At 36.9% G+C, this 19130-nt stretch overlaps 1 protein-coding gene across 8 annotated transcripts in view; it reads right to left on the bottom strand.

Annotated features, from left to right (window-relative positions):
• Nucleotides 1–1448: 1448 nt before the first annotated feature.
• N4BP2 (NEDD4 binding protein 2) overlaps nt 1449–19130 on the bottom strand; it is a 108507-nt gene continuing 90825 nt past the window's right edge. For 7 of the 8 annotated variants that reach the window (XM_038008613.2, XM_008017595.3, XM_073012457.1 and 4 more), the window contains 2 exons: nt 18236–18359; nt 1449–16956 (listed from right to left, as the gene is read on the bottom strand). In XM_038008613.2, coding sequence (XP_037864541.2) covers nt 16911–16956; nt 18236–18359 — 170 coding nt within the window. In that variant the 3' untranslated portion in view covers nt 1449–16910. The remainder of the gene's footprint in view (nt 16957–18235; nt 18360–19130) is intronic. The other variant, XM_073012456.1, reaches the window with a different exon arrangement.

Genomic DNA, 19130 nt, shown 5'->3' on the forward strand with positions numbered 1-19130 from the left:
GGAACACAAAATGGATGAGGTCTGCTGAGCTCCTGCATGTGCTTTTTTTTTTGAGACAGGGTCTCACTTGCTCACCCAGGATGGAGTTCAGTGGCACCACTCGGCTCACTGCAGCCTCAGCCTCCCAGATTCAAGTGATCCTCCTGTCTTAGCGCCCCCCAGGTAGTGTGGGACTGTGATGGCGCATGGGACTAAAGGCACGCGCCACCACACCTGGCTAATTTTTGTATTTTTTGTAGAGACAGGGTTTCCTCATGTTGCCGAAGCCAGTCTTCAACTCCTGAGCTCAAGTAATCTGCCTGCGTCAGTCTCCCAAAGTGCTGGGATTACAGGCGTGAGCCACCGCACCTGGCCATCCTGCATGTGCTCTTATTAGACAACTACCTAGTTCATTTTCTTTATTTGTAATCTTTAAATATATTACCACAATGGACTCTTAAGTTGGGATGACCAGTGTACATAGTAAGCAGGCCCCCTAAAAAAAAACTGAAGTTAATGATTGAGGGTATATATCTTGAAATTTATGTTTTTATTTCCATGAGAATTGTAGACAGAATTACTGAGTTAAATGTGTATTTTAATTTTTAAAAGTTTTTTACCCTCAAGTTCATAAGGTGTTTCTCTTTTCTCAGAGATTTTTTTATCTTTTCTAAATTTCATTAATATTAGTCTTTTATTAATTTCCTCCTCTATTTTCTTTTATGGTTATTTTACTTCTCCTTTTTGAGACTGAGTCTTGCTCTGTCACCTAGGCGGAGTGCAATGGTGCAATCTCAGTTCACTGAAACCTCTGCCTCCCGACTTCAAACAATTCTCCTGCCTCAGCCTCCTGAGTAGCTCAGATTACAGATGCCCGCCACCATGCCCAGCTAATTTTTGTATTTTTAGTAGAGACGGGGTTTCACCATGTTCGTCATGCTGGTCTCAAACACCTGACCTCAGGTGATCCACCCAACTCGGCCTCCCAAAGTGCTGGGATTACAAGCATGAGCCACCGCACCCAGCTTCCTTTTTTTCTTTTTCTTTTTTTAAAGATGAGCACTGAATTTCCAATCTTTATGTACTTTATGTACAGCTCTTGCTGGGTTTTGTACGTTTGGTTATGTCGAGTTTCCCTTTTTTCCTTTACAAAGTTTATAATTTCAATTTAGTTTCTAATTTGATCCAATGATTATTTAGGAGGGTGGTCTCAAATTTCAAATAACTATTTTTATAATCTTTTATATATTTCAAATTTCATTAATTTACATCTAATTTCATCAAATAATGTGAAATTTTAAAATCTCTATTTTTAAGGTTTTTTTTTTTCTTTTTCTTTTTTGAGACAGAGTCTTGCTCTGTTGTGCTGGCTGGAGTGCAGTGGAGCGATCTCGGCTCACTGCAACCTCTGCCTGCTGGGTTCAAGCGATTCTCGTGCCTCAGACACCCAATTAGCTGGGATTATAGGTGTGCGCCACCACGCCAGGCTTTTTTTTGGTATGTTTAGTAAAGGTGGGGTTTCACTACATTGGCCAGGCTAGTTTCAAACTCCTGACCTCAGATATCTCCCCGCCTCAGCCTCCCAAAGTGCTGGGATTACAGGCGAGAGCCACCATGCCCGGCCCTTTATTTTTTATTTTTGTGGCCAAGTTTATGATAAATTTGTGTAACTACTTAGTAGCCAATATATATATTTGACCGGCCGCAGTGGCTCAAGCCTGTAATCCCAGCACTTTGGGAGGCAGATGTGGGCAGATCACCTGAGGTCAGGAGTTCAAGACCAACCTGGCCAACATGGTGACACCTCATCTCTACTGAAAATACAAAAAATAAGCTGGGTGTGGTGGTGCACACTTGTAATCCCAGCTACTCAGGAGGCTGACGCAGGACAATCACTTGAACCCGGGAGGTGGAGGCTGCAATGAGCCAAGATCACGCCATTGCACTCCAGCTTGGGTAACAAGAGCAAAACTCCATCTCAAAAAAAAAAAAAAGAAGAAGAAAAAAAGAAATAAAAGAAATATACATATTCTCTGAAGAATGTATAATTCTATATATATTTATTACAGCAAATGGGTCAATTGGTTTCTCTATGGTCTCCTATTTTTTGTCTACTAAATCTGTCTGGTTCTGAAAAAGGTGTAGTAAAATCCACAAATTTCATTTTTATGTTATCCTTATAACAATCTTCTGATTTATATGTTTATGATATTGTTTGGTGCTTATCTTCATACATTGTCTTTTGTAGGTACTGTTCTTCTCCCTGTTCAGTCCCACCTTTTCTGATATTAATATTGCCTCTCCTAATTTTTAATTTCTTTATATATCTGTAGTATTGCTTTTCCAATTCCCTTAAATATTTCTTTATCACTCTAAGTGTGTTTCTTATAAACAACATATTCACTGGATTTGTTTTTAATCTATTCTGATAGTCTCTGTCTTTTGATAGGAAAATTGGGCTCATTTACATTTAATATAATCACTGATATTCTTTATTTTATTCCTTTATTTTATTTTATTCCTTTATTTTATTCCTTCTCTCTTGCTTATATCTACTATTAAACTTACTTCATTTTCTTTTTTCCTTCTCTTTATATATACTGGTATGATCAAGTTATAATTTATTCCTTTGTTTCCTCTTATAATTTCAAAATGACATTATACTTTCCCACTCCACTAGTGGTTATGTTCTTTTTTAATACACATCATCGAACACATATTTTATTACTATTATGTAAGAATATATTATTTCCCCACCAAGTTACTGTATTCCTTGATACTTTCCCTCCACCCAATAAGATAAAACTTTAGAATGTTTTTACTTCTTCCTCCCTTTCCTCCAATACCACCTCTTAGGTTTTGCTGAGAAAAATTGTAACTTTTACTCCCAGGCTCTAGTTAGATGAGTCTCGTTTATCTTAAGCGTCTTTATTTAACACATATAGTACACATTTTCAGTCATTTCATCATCGTCCAAGTACATTAATATACATACCCATGTATATTACAAGGCTTATTGTTCACTCACCATTTTCCCTTTCTACTTTACCTTCTCATTTCTTGGAGTCTCTATTCTCATTAATTTGTTATTTAGTTACAGTCCTCTTTTCAGTTCCTTTAGATGGGGATACACAGACGATAGGTTCTTGGAATCCTTTCTGCATCTCTTTCACTCTGGCAGGTGAATGATGCTTGGCTGGAAAGTGACTTCTTGGGTTACTTTCCTTTTCTTTTAACAGGTATACATATGATTCCACTGTCTGATACCAGACCAATTCTTTTCCCATTACAAATAACTTCTTTCGTCTGGAATCTTATATATTTTTCTCTTTAACTTTGAGATTCAGGAATTCTGTCAGAGTATGTTTAGGTGTATGCTTTTTCTCATCAATCCTGCCTAGAATTTAGTGAACACTTTCAACCTGCAAATACAAGGCTTTATTCAGCTCAGGAAATTTACTTCTATTAAATCTGGATTTTCTCTTGTATTTCACTCTGGAACTCCAATTATTCACAAATTAGAACTCTTGGATCTGTTCTCCCTTCTTTCAGCAGTTGTATAAATTTAAGAGTTAAAAAAGGCAGATTAATGCTTTTCCTGATAATATCAGATCATCACAAACACCAGGTCAATTATCTGATTATAACATTTGGTACTAGAAGGCAGCCTAAAGAGAAACATATTAAAATACATATAATTTGTACACTGAATAATTCACTCTAATATCAAGTATGACATTTTCACTATGTTTCAAAATGTAAAAGTATAGTTATAATGAATAAGATCTAGCGTTTAATAGCATAAAAGGGTGACTACAGTCAACAATAATTTAGTGTACATTTTAAAATAACTATAAACAACTGAATTGCTTGTAACACAAAGGAGAAATGCTTGAGGGGATGGCTATCCCATTTACCCTGATGTAATTAATAGGCATTGCATGCAAGTATCAAAAATATCTCATGTACCCCATAAATGTACACACCTCCTATGTACACACAAAATTTTAAAATAAAAAGTACATCTATTAATTATCTTGTTTTCTTTTTTTTTTTTTTAGATGGAGTTTCGCTGTTGTTGCCCAGGCTGGAGTGCAATGGCACGATCTTGGCTCACCAAAACCTCCACCTCCCGAGTTCAAGCGATTCTCCTGCCTCAACCTCCCAAATAGCTAGGATTACAGGCATGCGCCACCACGCCCGGCTAATTTTGTATTTTTAGTAGAGACGGGGTCTCTCCATGTTGGTCAGGCTGGTCTTGAACTCCCAACCTCAAGTGATCCGCCCACCTCGGGCTCCCAAAGTGCTGGGATTACAGACGTAAGCCACCGTGCCCGGCCAATTGTCTCTATTTTTTAATGACTTTCTAATAGTAATATATATAGTTTTAAAATAAAAACTGTTCAGACAATTAAGGCAAAATCTAACGCTCCCACCTCTGACCCCACAGGCCTATCCCGCAAGATAACCTGCTGTTCACAGTTTCTTACAGAATCCTTCAGAAATTCTTCATGTGAAACAGGGAAAAAACTTATTACTGTGGGAGTATTTGTAGCTTCCTTCCTCCTGCCTACTAACAAAAACAAAAAAAAATGCCAATATTTGCACCCTGACCGCTTCCCACTGGCCACAGCCCCCGCCCCCTTGCATTGTCTTATTGTGTAGGTAAAATAAATGGAAGGGAGGTGTGTTCTATGAGAAGAACCAAGGAAGCTGAGATGAGAGATTTATATACAAAAGGCCCAGAACTATTCACTAGGCAGAAGAAAATAGAAAGAAAATGGGAAGGGAGATAGATAAGGCCTAGCAGTTGTAGAGACGTCAGGGAGGGTTTTGGTGAAAGGAGGAGAGGAAGAAATACAGAGACAGAGGCTTTGGGGCATGACAGTGGGAGACAAAAAGAATATGAAGGGAAAACTAACTTCAACTTGTGCTATATAAAACACAAATGTTTCCTACAAGTTCTTTGAGGAATACTGACTTCTGAACATGACATCCTCTGAAACTGATTCATAAGGGGCCCAGAATCTATTCTATTCACTGTATGTGTGGGTTTGCATTTATATATACATATACACACACACATATGTACATAGAGATGTAGAGTACATCGGTGGATCTATCTACACATATCCTTTTAAAAACACAATGGATCATACTGTGAGTACTCTTTTGCACCTTGCTTCTTTTTCTCTTAAAAGTACAGGCAGTGGCTCACACCTATAATCCCAGCACTTTAGGAGATGAGGCAGGTGGATCAGTTGAGGCCAGGAGTTCAAGACCAGCCTGGCCAACATGGCAAAACCCCAACTCTACTATAAATACAAAAAATCGCCAGACATGGTACCGCACACCTGTATTTCTAGCTATTTGGGAGACTGAGGCACGAGGATCACTTGAGCCCAGGAAGCAGAGGTTGCAGTGGGCTGTGATTGCGCCACTGCACTCCAGCCTGGGTGACAGAGCAAGACAAAAAAAAAGTGCAGATTGATTTTTATCCTGTTTCCAAAAAAAGATTTGAGTTAGCTTAGAATAAAATCACAGGAATAAGACCTAAAACTATTAACATGACTCTAAGGACAGGAACCAAGAAATATAAGGGACGAGGAAGAAACTATATTCAGATATTCTAGCTAATGATTCCATGAAGGTAACATAAAATTAATAAGCTACTTTAAAAATAGATTCCTATGTAACCCACTGCCAAAAATTTGAAAGAAAAAAATGATTTTACCTAAGAAAGAACAGAACAATGAAAAGAAAAACGTAGCCCAGAGCTTAAGAAGACAGTGAGCTCTTCTTACTCTACAGCTCAGCAAAGAGATCACCAGAGTCTTCAGAGTCTCAGCAAAGAGATCAGCAGAGTTGCCTGTAATTGTTTAAATAAGTAGGGAAACCACAATAATCTGAAATAATGGGTAATGTGTAAGCCTATTTTGTTGGTTTTCATAAATTCAGATGGATTAGTCAAGAAGCAACTTCAAACAAAACAGTGAGGTCCCGCTGCAAAGAACTGTTTCAGAAAGACTTAGGAAACTCCATTTCTCACCACTCTCTCCTTTTAGCCCCTCCCGGTGACCCTATCCATCTCATCTCTCCAGTCTTGGCAAAGCAGCAGATTAAAACAGAATAATCCTTATAATTCTTCTTCAACATGGGGCTGTGTTGAGTCAGATCCTATCTGTGTGAAGAATGGAGACCACACAAATAAAGAAAACATTTTTAATTCACCGAGACTTCTAGCAGACTGGCTTTCAATATTTCTCTCCACTGCACTGCCTGTCATTTTTCTATGTAATATGTACACAAAGTAGATGATCCGGAAATTTGGTATCAATTCTGTGACCTTCTTCACTCCGACTACCATCATCTCCATGCTCAGCCACAAATCAAACTCCCTTAGGAACAAATACCCACATCCTAATACCCCGAACTCGGAAGTTCTCTCCCTTCCTACAATCTCCTTCCACTTTCCCTCCCCCTCAAACTTTCTGAATCTGTTCTTTCCCCAGCTATACCTTCACTGCTCACCTCCACTATTCCAGTCTATCAGCCCCCTCTGAATTCCACTTGACTCCTTACCAGCCTGTATCTCACAGTCAAGCTTTTCAACCTTACATATACAGCGTCCTGAATTTCATCTCCTTTTCTTCCCACACTGACCCCTTCCCATACTGACCCCTTCCTATACCTGTCCTCCAATCACTACCTCTGCTGAAACCAACTGAGGCCTCTGTTTCTCCTCTCTGATTCCTGAGAATTGCTGAAGAAAAGTCACTTAACTGATAAAGGACCAGGTGCTTAGAACATAGACATCTCAGTCTGAATCCTGGCTCTACTATTATTGGCCGGGAAAGTTTTGGCAAATTCTATGATCTCTCTGAACATGTTTCCTAGTCTGTAAAATGGGGTATATCAAATCATTAGGATGCTTCCACTTGTAACACAAAAGCCAAACAAAGGTAGCTTGTTGTCTCTCATAACAAGACCACTAAAGGTCAGTTCCAGGGTTAATTCAGGGGGTCAATGACATCATCAAGAACAGAGGGTTTTTCTTCTCTACACTCGCCATCCTTAGCACACTGCCTTGGGCCTTAGGTTTGTCTCTTCATGGTTTCAACAAGGCAACTGCAATTCCAGACATCACACACAGACACAAAAGTCTTGCTGAACAAGAGTGCATTTCTTCCTATGTGTCTCTCTGTATTCATGAGCAAAACTTTTCCTAGACCCATTCTAGCAGAATTCTTGTTGGTATGATCATATATCCACCCTTCAACTAATCACTGGCAAGGGGAAATAGCATTGCCATGATTGGCTTTTCCACCAATCAAAATTCACCTGCGGGAGCTACAGAGGGGTTGATCTTTCCTGAACACACTGCCACCAGATGCCTGAACAAAAAGAGCTGTAATAGAAATACCTGCTGGGTAGGACAACAATGTCTTGCCATGTGGGCAATAATACCTACCCCAGTGGGTGGTTTATACTGGGTACATTGCAAAGTACCTAGTGGTGCCTAGTTCACAGTAAACATAACGGCTTCCAAATACATACACAAATCCTTTGACATTGTAGCCTTCAAAAGGTAGAGCTAATTCTCCTATGCTTCAAAGTTAGCTGAATTTAATGGCTTGGTTCTAACAGAATTTGGCAGATAACTGCAAAAAACTTCCAATACTAAGTCATAAAAGGTACTGCAGTTTCCGACATGCTCACAAGGATTACCTCTTCTGGGGAAACCAGTCGCCATGTTGTAAGGACACTCAAGCAGCCTTTGGAGAGGCCCACATGGGGTCCTCTCTCCCTGGATTTTGAGAACTTCAGACTTGGACTGAAAAATACCATCAGCGTCCCTGGCTCTGAGGCCTTCAGACTTGTACTGGGCCATACTACTGGCTTCCCTGGTTCTGCTGGAGAACTTCTCTGGCTGGAACTTCTCAGCCTCCAAAATTGCAGGAGCCAATTCTCCTGATAAATCCTCTATCTATCTCCTGTTCATTCTGAAGAACCCTGATACCTACACCAATAAGCTACATTAAATAATAATGTGTATTATTTGCCATTTAGTAAAACCAATGCTCCTGAAATATATCCTAAGCTTATCCTGGACTTGGGGTACTCCTTGGCATACTTCTAAATATCCCAGTTGACATGCAATGCTTTTGTGACTATTATGTCAAGCCATTTTATTTCTATACCTGGTTGGATAAGTACCATCGGTGTAGCAAATATGAACATTTGATACTCATCCTCCAGCTCTACTTCTTCTTTTTTGAGACAGAGTCTCGCTCTGTCACCTAGGTTGGAGTGCAGTGGCGCTATCTTGGCTAACTGCAACCTCCACCTCCCGGGTTCAAGCAAGTCTCCTACCTCAGCCTCCTGAGTAGCTGGGATTACAGATGAGTGCCACCACACCTAATTTTTGCATTTTTAGTAGAGACGGGGTTTCACTATGTTGGGCAGGCTGGTCTCGAACTCCTGACTTCAAGTGATCTGCCTGTCTTGGTCCCCCAAAGTGCTGGAATTACAAGCACGAGCCACCACACCCAGCCCCAGCTCTATTTCTAATAAGCCTTCCTGTAAAGTTTAAAATAACATTTCCCAGATTTTTTATGAAGGTAAAATTATATATATATATATATGAATACAATAGTTTCTACCAGTTGGATCCACTCCAGTGAAATTTGGGAGGCATAAGTAAGGTGGAGGCCGTCTACCCACTGGTATGGCTCATTCTGCTCAAAAGGCAAATGATGGAAATTTTTTTCTACAACACTTTTCTGGTGCCTAGTCACCACCTTTGAGAATGGTTAAGAGACAGTTGTGGCAACAGTGCCATGGTGGCCTCCTGATTCCTCACCTTTAAATTAAAGCAGAGGTAGCAGCTACTAAGCAGGTTAATTCTGCAGCATTCTGGAATTCATCCTCAGAGCCAGGTCTAGAATCCACTTCTCCAGTTCTTCCACCAACTTTCTAAAAATCCTTTTTTTATAGAGCTTTGCATCTATTCAAAAGTAGACATTCTAGTATAATAAACATCTATCTTTCCCATTTACAAACTTACGGGCAATCTTGTTTCCTAAGTACCCACACCCACTTCCTCCATCTCATTTTGAAGTAAACTGCTAACATCGTATCATTTTACATACATATTTCAGCATGTATCACTTTTTTTAAAATAGAGATCCTTTTAAAAATACAACCACACCATTCCTAAAAAACAATCATTAATTATCGAGTCAATGTTCACATTGCCAACTGTCCTGTGACTGTCAAAGTTTTTCCGCTGAACCAGTACCCAAAAAGGGTCCACAAACTGCAACTGGTATATGCCTCTAATGTTTCAATGCGTAAGCTCTCCCTCCACCTGTGTGGTTTTATTGTATCTGCAACTTATTTAAAGAAATTGTGTTGTTTCCCACAGTCTATCCTGGTAATTGCATCCTGATGGTGATGTCTGACGTATTCCTCTGTCCTCTGTAATCCCTATAAATCGGTTGTTGGATCTACAGCCTTGATCAGATCTAATTCTCCAAGATGAGGGTGCATTCTCTCTGAGAAAATTTGTGTTTGCCTTTGTCGGGCAGCTAATGGCAGCATTATCAGGCCGAGACCTCTACCAATTCAATTCTTGACTTGTCATTTTTTTGACCACTCTAAGTGTTATGACTTTGGGCTGTTATTCTGTGAGGGCCAGTAGTGATTTTAACTTGCCAGGATTGATTGATTGATTCATTTTTTGGTCTCTTCTGCTCATGCCAAGACAATATTCCTTGCAGTCCTTCTGGCGGTGGGAAGGAGAGCAAAATTGTTTTATTCATCCCCATCCCCACTGAGGATAAAGCTCTGCAGGGTGTTAGCTTTATGGAGTGTCTTAGTCTTTTAAGTTTGCTGTCCTTTGTCATCTGTCCCTCCACCTCAAAACTGAAAACTAAAACTTAACATGAGTCAGGAGCACAAGAACCTTTTGCAAAAGTGCCTCTAATATTCTCACTTAGATTTCTGACCTAAGCCCCTTTTATCTTATTAACTATGCAGTGTTTTTAGTGTGTGTTTAATATTTTCATCCAGAATCTTTTGTTTCCCCAACTCTCCCAGTTAGTGTGTCAGTCTGAGTTTTCTAACTAAGAGATGCATGTGAAATAAAGATGTTCCTCGGCTTACAATGGAGTCACTTATGTAATAAACTCACTGTAAGGTGAAAATATTGTAAGTGGAAAATGTATCCAATACCCCTAAGCTACTGAACATCATAGCTTAGCCTAGTCTACCTTAAATGTGCTTAGGAAAGCTAACGTTAGCGGGGCTGACTTAGGAGCTGCAGCTCGCTGCCACTGCCCATCGCAGAAGAGTATTGCACCGCATATCACTAGCCCATCACCATTCAAGCTTTGAAGGATGGTTTCTACTAAATGGCATTCACACCATCATAAAATCGAAAAATAAGTCAAACTATCCTAAGTGGGGAACCATCTGTACATATATCCTATATTAAATAGGGCAGGCTAATGTAGCAATGCCAAAAACATGTTTTGACTAATGTACTTCCTGCCACTAGCACTTTTTTAGCTAGTACATGTCATTTAGTTTTTTCCTACTTGAGGCTAGAACAGGATCATATAGAGCAACCCTCCCTGAATAAAATTCCCCGGCCGGGTGCGATTGTTCACACCTGTAATCCCAGCACTTTTGGAGGCTGAGGCAGGTGGATCACCTAAGGTCAGGAGTTCGAGACCAGCCTGGCCAACATGGCGAAACCCCATCCTACTAAAAATACAAAAATGAGCCAGGCATGGAAGTGAGTGCCTGTAATCACAGCTACTCAGGAGACTGCACCACTGCACTCCAGCCTGGGTGACATAGTGAGAATCCATCTTAAAAAAAAAAAACAAAAAAAAAACCTGTTATTTTCTTTTTTTATTTCCTAACACTTAGAAGTCATCAACATATCAAGAACTAATTTTCACATTATTTGCATATAATGATTAAAAAAAAATGATCTGGCAGAGACTGCTATTCATTCTCCTAATATCCATTCTCTTTCCACCAAGAGAACACCAAATTTCAGCAGAACATGGCAGTCTGAAATAGATAATTTCCCAGCCTCCCTTGCAGCTAGATGTGACATGACCAGGTTCTGGCCAATAGGATGTAATTAGAAGTTTCCTATGGCAGCTTCCAAAAATCATCTTTAGATCACTAGCACTTGCCTTTTGCTCCCTTTTGCTTTGTCTTTCCTCCAGTAGAATACAGATGTGAGAGTTCAAGATGTGGCCACCCAACCTGGCCTAGGAAAATGAGGGCCAATATCTTGGGTATGGCAGAATGGTGAACTTTCCTAGATTCCCAAAAGCATCAAGAAAAAGAAGACTCCCAGCAGTCCTGGAATTCTTATCTCTGGGATTTCATGGGAAGAAAGAAATAAACTTTTACCTTTTGCCATTAGTATTTTGGGTTTTTCCAAAGTACCACCTTTCTTATAAAGGAAGAAGGCAGACTCATAAATGGCAGGTTTTTTGTTTTTTGATTTTTGCTTTTTTTTGAGACAGAGTCTCACTCTGTCACCCAGGCTGGAGTGCAGTGGCCGGATCTCAGCTCACTGCAAGCTCCGCCTCCCGGGTTTACGCCATTCTCCTGCCTCAGCCCCCCAAGTAGCTGGGACTACAGGCACCCACCACCTCACCCGGCTAGTTTTTTTTGTATTTTTTTAGTAGAGACGGGGTTTCACTGTGTTTGCCAGGATGGTCTCGATCTCCTGACCTCGTGATCCGCCCGTCTCGGCCTCCCAAAGTGCTGGGATTACAGGCTTGAGCCACCGCGCCCGGCCAAATGGCAGGTTTTCAAAGACATATACTGTGGAGCCACAACTCTCTGAAGAGAACAGTAGAATATTATCTCTTTATAAGTAACTACTCTCTCTGAGGACAAATGCAGCTGCTCCATATTAGGAGTCAGAGAACGCAAGTTCAAGTTATACAACTCTGACATTAAACAGCAAACCAGTTAACTTCTCTATGTGGCTTTATTCATTAAATTGGGATAGCACTACCTACGTAATAAAATTCCCTTGAGATTTAAAATATAACATATACAAAAGTATCCTACAGTATAAGTTACTATACACATAGTAGTTGATAAGAATAATTATAACTCTGGATAAAAGCTCTATCGCATTTACACTGTAACCCCAGTAACAAGTGCTCTAAATATTTGTTAGATAAATGTTTTTAAGTCCTTGAGAAATGAGTGAATTATTCTGCTTTGGACTCAAATATTAAGTCCAAAGGTCATTAATATTATTTAAAGCATTACTTGAGTCTCTAAGAGATTCTTTTTTTTTTTTTTTTTTTTTTTTTTTTGAGATGGTCTCACTCTGTTGCCCAGGCTGGATTGGAGTTCAGTGGCACAATCTCGGCTCACTGCAACCTCCACCTCCCTGGCTCAAGCAATTCTCATGCCTGGGATTACAGGTGTGTACCACCATGCCTGGCTAATTTTTTGTATTTTTTGTAGAGACAGAGTTTCACCATGTTTGCCAGGCTGGCATCAAACTCCTGACCTCAAGCAACCTACCCGACTCAGCCTCCCAAAGTGCTGGGATTACAAGCATGAGCCACCACACCCGGCCTCTAAGAGATATAATTTTTAATTTTGATGTCAGTCAAAAGAGACAGGGTGTGAGGAGAGAAACCATAGCTAATCCATTTATCTGGTTCAAAAGTGGACTCTTATTTGCTACAGAAAATAGTTTAAACTAGAAGAAAAGTTGTGGTACAGAAATAAAATTTTTATGACACTTTCCCCCTGAAATTACAAAGTTACACATAAAAATATTTTAAAATAGTTAAACCACTAACCCTAATACATCAAATGAAAGATTTCCTCACACTGGACTGTGGCTAAAGTATTTTATTAAATTAAGTATGTAATTTGCAAATGGCTTCATAAGAAATTTTAAAAGCAAATTTATAAAACATTTTCAATTTAAAAAGTACAGAGTTAACAGCAAAATTACATTTTGTTTACAGTACAAATAAAAACATTTTTCTGATATACCGTCTGAAAATTTTATAATATATTCTCCAACTGATAGCTGCAATATTGTATTTTAATGAGAAGCCTCACAGTTAATCCAATCATCTATTAATAATAAGTTCATCATTAGACCATAAAAGTCAATTGCTCAACTTTAAGGAAAATAATGAACTTTGTCATCACATAATATGAAGTTATAAATGGCTCTTCAGGCTGTAGATGTGTTCTAGCCTTGTTTCTCTATTAAATTCTGTAAAGAAGCATTAAGTAATACTGTAAACTTGAATCACATTTTAAAAATAAGCACCATGTACATACATTCTACACAAACTACTTTACCTTTTAAATGACACTTTTTGGCCACATAAACATTTAAATCTGTTTTCTTTACGTGGAAATAAAAATTAGCAATATTTAACTACTTCACAGAAAAATTACCAAACTTCACCTCATTGCACAATGCAAAAGCACTTAGAAAAAGCACTTGGAAAAAACAGCACAAGTGGTTTTTGTCTTTCTTATACATTTAGTCATTTTTTTAAATTGAGAGCAGTTAAAACATTGTCAGAGCAATTTCCTGAGTTTCAAAAGTTTCCAATTTCCAGCTCAGAAATAACCAATCTCGCTATTATACATGTCCACTTTCTAAGCATACAAAACACTTGAATTCAAAAAGAAAAGACCTAAATAAAGGATGGAAACCATCTACAAGAGCAGTATAGCTTTTCTTCTCAAAATATACTACTCAAGATGCTTTAAAGTCAAAATTTCTACTATATAATATGTCCTATATTTAAAGGCCATAAAATTGCAAACAGTATGGAAATACTAACCAACTGAAGAAACTGCAACTTATAAATAATGTAGAGAAATATGAAGAGCCAATAAATGTAAAAAAAAAAAAAAAAAAAAAAAAAAACACTTCCATTTCGCTCATTGGAATAGACAGACAGACTGAAAATACTGTTAAGTGTCTAATGTCGCCCTGGTCCAACTGGACACCATCTGGGGTTTCCACATTAGTTCTCTTTTTCCATCTGGGAGATAATGGTAAGAGACTACTGAATGAATATAATTATTACTGAAACCTTCCAAACTATAGAAGTGCTGTACTTTTAAAATATTAAGTTTACAAAGAATCATTCTAATGAGTCATGTATTGGCACAAATATACAGATTGAGTGAGTATCCCCTATTTAAAATGCTTAGGACCAGAAGTGTTTTGGATTGCTGGGGTTTGGGGGGAGATTTTAGAACATGTGCATTATATTTACTTGTTGAGCATCGCTAACCTACAAATGTAAAATCCAAAATGTTCCATGAGTATTTCCTTTGAGCATCATATCTGTGCTCGAAAAGTTTCAGATTTTGAAGCATTTCAGATTTTGAATTTTCTCATTAGGGATACTCAACCTACACCAATACATGAAAACTTTTATAATCTCCAAACTATCTTTGACATGCAGGATTTAGAAATGGGTAATAGAGAAATCTTTTATAATCCCCAAACTATATTTACCTTGGGCATACAGGATTTAGAAATGGGCAAAAAAAAGAAAGGAGGGATTATAAACTTTTCTTTCAAAATTATGTGTTTCTTAAACTATGCTAGATAGTGGCATGGGAGGCAATTTGGAATTAAGCAGCTTCATAAAAATACATGATGCTCAAACTTTGCCTGTATACTTATCAACAATGATTAAGATATATTATTTATCAAAATAAGGCATAATATTAACATTGATATAGTAAACAAGTAAACAATATAGCTTTTTTCATTTGAGTTCTGCCCACAAATACCACACCTCTACTTCTTTTGACTGCTCCTTCATTAATCATAATTATAATATTGAAATAAGTCTAGCTGAAGTGCCCAAAAGTGATGATTTTTAAAACTAGGTAAGGAAATATAAAAACACAGAGTTAGTATGCAGCTGCACACATTCCAATAACTCCACATTTTAACATTGTTTTTCATACTTTTAAATCATACTAATTTACACATAGGAATATCTTATTTCATTAACAATTATAGTTTTATAGTAAGTTGTTTAAAGGAATTGCTTTATTTTTAATGTATAGAACTGTTCTAGAGACTACAAAAGTGTGCTAAACTGTTGGCACTCTTTAAACAAATTATTACAAACGTAAGTGTGAACAATACTTCAATACCAGTCACTAACCATTTCTAAATAATAAACATGTATTTTTATTTTCATGGAACTAAAATTCAATGATAAGCCTCTTTATTTTAAAAGCATGCAATCATGATATATAAAAAAATGTTTTGGGGTTTTATTTTCATTGAAATGTTTGCTCTTTCGGAAAACCATTTTGTACTTCAGGATTCTTTTGGTACCAGCTCAATCCTATAATTTCTGATCTAAATTTCTTTTTTTAAGCTTAACAAAAAGCAACAAAACTGTTCGTTAAAATTATATATGTTGAAAATATTCTCCATCTCCAAAGACAAATTTAAGCCATTGTCTCATATTGGAAAATTACACTTTACCATATTATAACCTTCTTCACACAGGTTTAACTTGCATACTAACAGAATTTATTAGCTAACCAAACAACAGAAGTTAATGAAAGCTTCCTTTGAGAAAGTTGGCTCTTTTTCAAAACAAAAGTGAAAATATTTTAAATTGTAAGGATTCCTCTTATGATTATAACATATATATATATATATATATATATATATATATTTTTTTTTTTTTTTTTTTTTTTTTTTTTGAGATGGAGTCTTGCTCTGCCACCCAGGCTGAGTGCAGTGGTGTGATCTTGATCTCGGGTCACTGCAACCTCCACCTCCCAGGTTCAAGCAATTCTCCTGCCTCAGCCTCCCAAATAGCTGGGATTACAGGCACATGCCACCACACTCAGCTAATTTTTGTATTTTTAATACAGACTAGGTTTCACCATGTTGGCCAGGCTGGTCTCGAACTCCTGACCTCAGGTGATCCACCTACCTCAGCCTCCCAAAGTGCTGGGATTACAGACGTGGGCCACCGCACCAGGCCAATTATAACCAAAATATTTTCTACATTTAATAGAATTTTAAGCTACTGCAGTTTTAAAATTACATGTCTCAAAAATAAAATATAAGTATTTAGTACTGTCTGAAATACCACTTATACAGACAGTTCTAGAAGCATTTTGATAAGGCAGCAACATCTGGAAGATATTTAACCATTTCTTTTTCTCTGAAAACTTTTCTGTCTATAGAAAGTATGAAATTACAATATAATCTCAGACCCAACTTTCTTCCTATAAAATGCACACAGAAGAACAGAACAAAAGGTAAAAGATGAAGGTCATATACAAAGCAGAAAAAAGGGCAAAAGCATGTCTTCCTTCCTGTAGGATATGGCAAAATAAAAGCATTTTATGTGTTTAGTTTTGAAAATAAAAAATATTCAAGTGTTTTTGTTAGATCTCCTTTATTTCTTTACTACCCACTGCTATGTCTTTTTCTTCTTTTAATACCACCTTTTGAGGGGCATGAATCATGTCTCAAAGCATTTTAAATACCTCTCACAGAAGACTTTTAGGACATTACTAAATGTCACACAACAGTTAATACGAAGGTAACCTTTTCTGAGAAACAATCAGAGCATTTTAAACTTTAAAACTGTAGCTGATAATTTTCTTAGATATTTTGTAATCAATAAAATTTCTCTGTAATATTTTTAACAGGTAACATTTGCATTTGATTCAGTAAAAAAGCAAATTAAACTCGCTTGGATTTTGCAAAAACATAATTTTTTTGTTTCATAACTGAATATTATTTATAATAAAACACACCTTTAGGGTAGACTTGACTGAATTACTGCAAATAAAAGTAATTTTAACCTACAAACCTTCATACTTCTAATTCAAGGACGTCTATTTTACTTTAGCATGACTTTCAAGCACCCTGGTTTAATTTCAGAGAACCTGCAGAAATGAGAAAAGAGTTATTTTAAAGATGAAGATTTCAAATTAGCTAAGGAATATACCTTGTAATCAATTCCAAGTACCTATGCTTAATATAATATTTACTACCAAAGTATTAACCCTTATTAAGTCAATATCCAAGACCAACATCTAGGTTTATGTTCCTTTTATCTACGGTCAAAACAAATACAATCTTAAAGCTGGGGGTTGCTCCTGACTTAGTAGTTAGTATAACTTAAGATTTGTCAAAACCCGTGAGGCCTGAATTTTACCTTCATGAAAAAGAGTATGCTGTAGGAAGAATAAAGTTTTGGTGCATCATGAAAGCACCAAGAAGAAATCTCTGATATATCAGGTAATTCTGATTAATCTGGCCATGCAATGCTTTCAGCTCTATCTGTAAAGAATTTAAAGGAAGACTAGTTTCTAAAATAGATAATTAATCTCAACATGATAATGTTCCAGTCTAACTACTCCTTTTATAAAAATAACTCTGATGTGTCACCTGTTTTATGCTCATAACTTATGCTACCATTTTCAATAATGTAGCCAAATAACATCTTATTACATGGCATAAAATAAATATGCTACACTGAAATTGGTGGGTAGGAGTTAATGATACACATCTGCAGGAAATCTATCCATCAACAGATTTTTCATCTTTGACTTTCTTGTCATTTTCTGTTATTAAATTATCACTTAATGAAAAAGAACATTTCATGTTTGTCAACACAGGTCATTAATGGTATTTAACCTATGAAAACAAATACATTCATATTAAATGGAATATTTCTGCTAAAGTTTAAACGTACCTAAATTATAACTATATTTCAATAGAAGCCACCCAATTCCATCCAAAATCCACAAATACTTCCTTTCAAAAGAAGAATAGCAAATCTTAAAGTATGATACATATTACCTAATTATTTTGCATATTATCAAATAAACATATTTTCTTTTAGAACTTTAAATTTATGAAAGTTTTATCAGATGATTATCGGCAACAAACACATTTTTCCTTATTTCTGGTTTACCAGACAACATAAATCCAGCAGGGAAAGTTATATCATAATTTAAGCATGAATCTGTGGCTGAAATCAGATGATTAAATTTAGTTAACTATTTTAACAGATTGTTCTGAGTATGCTATTAGTGTTTATTTACCTAGCTATATGAGGGCTACTGCTATTATCAAAAACAGAAATCTATACTCGCAGAAATCTCTGATATAGCTCTATATAGGCAGTTGCCATTATCAATAACAGAAATCTACACTCACCTGAAGCTATGGCTTATGAGGTACTTAATGACAGCTGGTTTGATGCGAGCAACTCCTCCCTGGCTGTGGTTTCCTCTCCCCGTAATCACAGACAAATAAGGCTTCCCACCATTCTGCTTAAATTCTGTTACAACAGAAATTAGGGGAGTTAAAATTCATTTATCTTACATTCTCAGTAGAAAACGTAAACCATAGCTACTCAAGTACATGAAATTGTTTCCAAGAGGATTTTGGGGTTTGCCATCTCAAAACAGTAAGATAGATTTGCTATCTCAAAAAGCCCCCAAATTAATGTGTTTTAAAACACATAGCCTCATTGTAATCTATCCATCAAAAGATTTAAGTGGGACTTCTTCCTTTATGGGGGAAGAGATTTCTGTCCCTGAAATAATGATAATGGCAATAATAACATTAATGATACCTAATAATTACTACACAAAAGGAGTCAAGTACTGCTTTAAGTGATTTATATTTATTAACTAAGAATCTTTACAACAACCCTGTTAATTAAATATTCTAAAGCCATCAAGCTTTGTTCTGAATCATAGCTCTGCCACTAAATGACTGTGTGACCATGGACAAGTTACTTAAGTTTCTTTTGTACCTATTTTCTCATCAGGAAAAAGGGATAATGATGGCAACTAGTTTATAGATTATCTTCCAGTAATAGCTATTAGCAAATCCACTAATCACAGCCAGATTGCAGTCTTACTGTTAAAGATAATCAATTGTTAACAAACTTTTCCTAATAGATAAAACATCAAAGGAATCACAGCCTCCTAAAATACTGGAGTTCCACTTTGGAAATGACCTTGTGAAAATCAAGGATATAAATCGTGAAAACTAATAAAAGCTGTAGCAGAATAACAACAACAACAAAAAAACTATCAATGAG

This window comes from Chlorocebus sabaeus, chromosome 27, assembly GCF_047675955.1.
Source record: "Chlorocebus sabaeus isolate Y175 chromosome 27, mChlSab1.0.hap1, whole genome shotgun sequence".
In the NCBI taxonomy this organism is placed as follows: domain Eukaryota; kingdom Metazoa; phylum Chordata; class Mammalia; order Primates; family Cercopithecidae; genus Chlorocebus; species Chlorocebus sabaeus.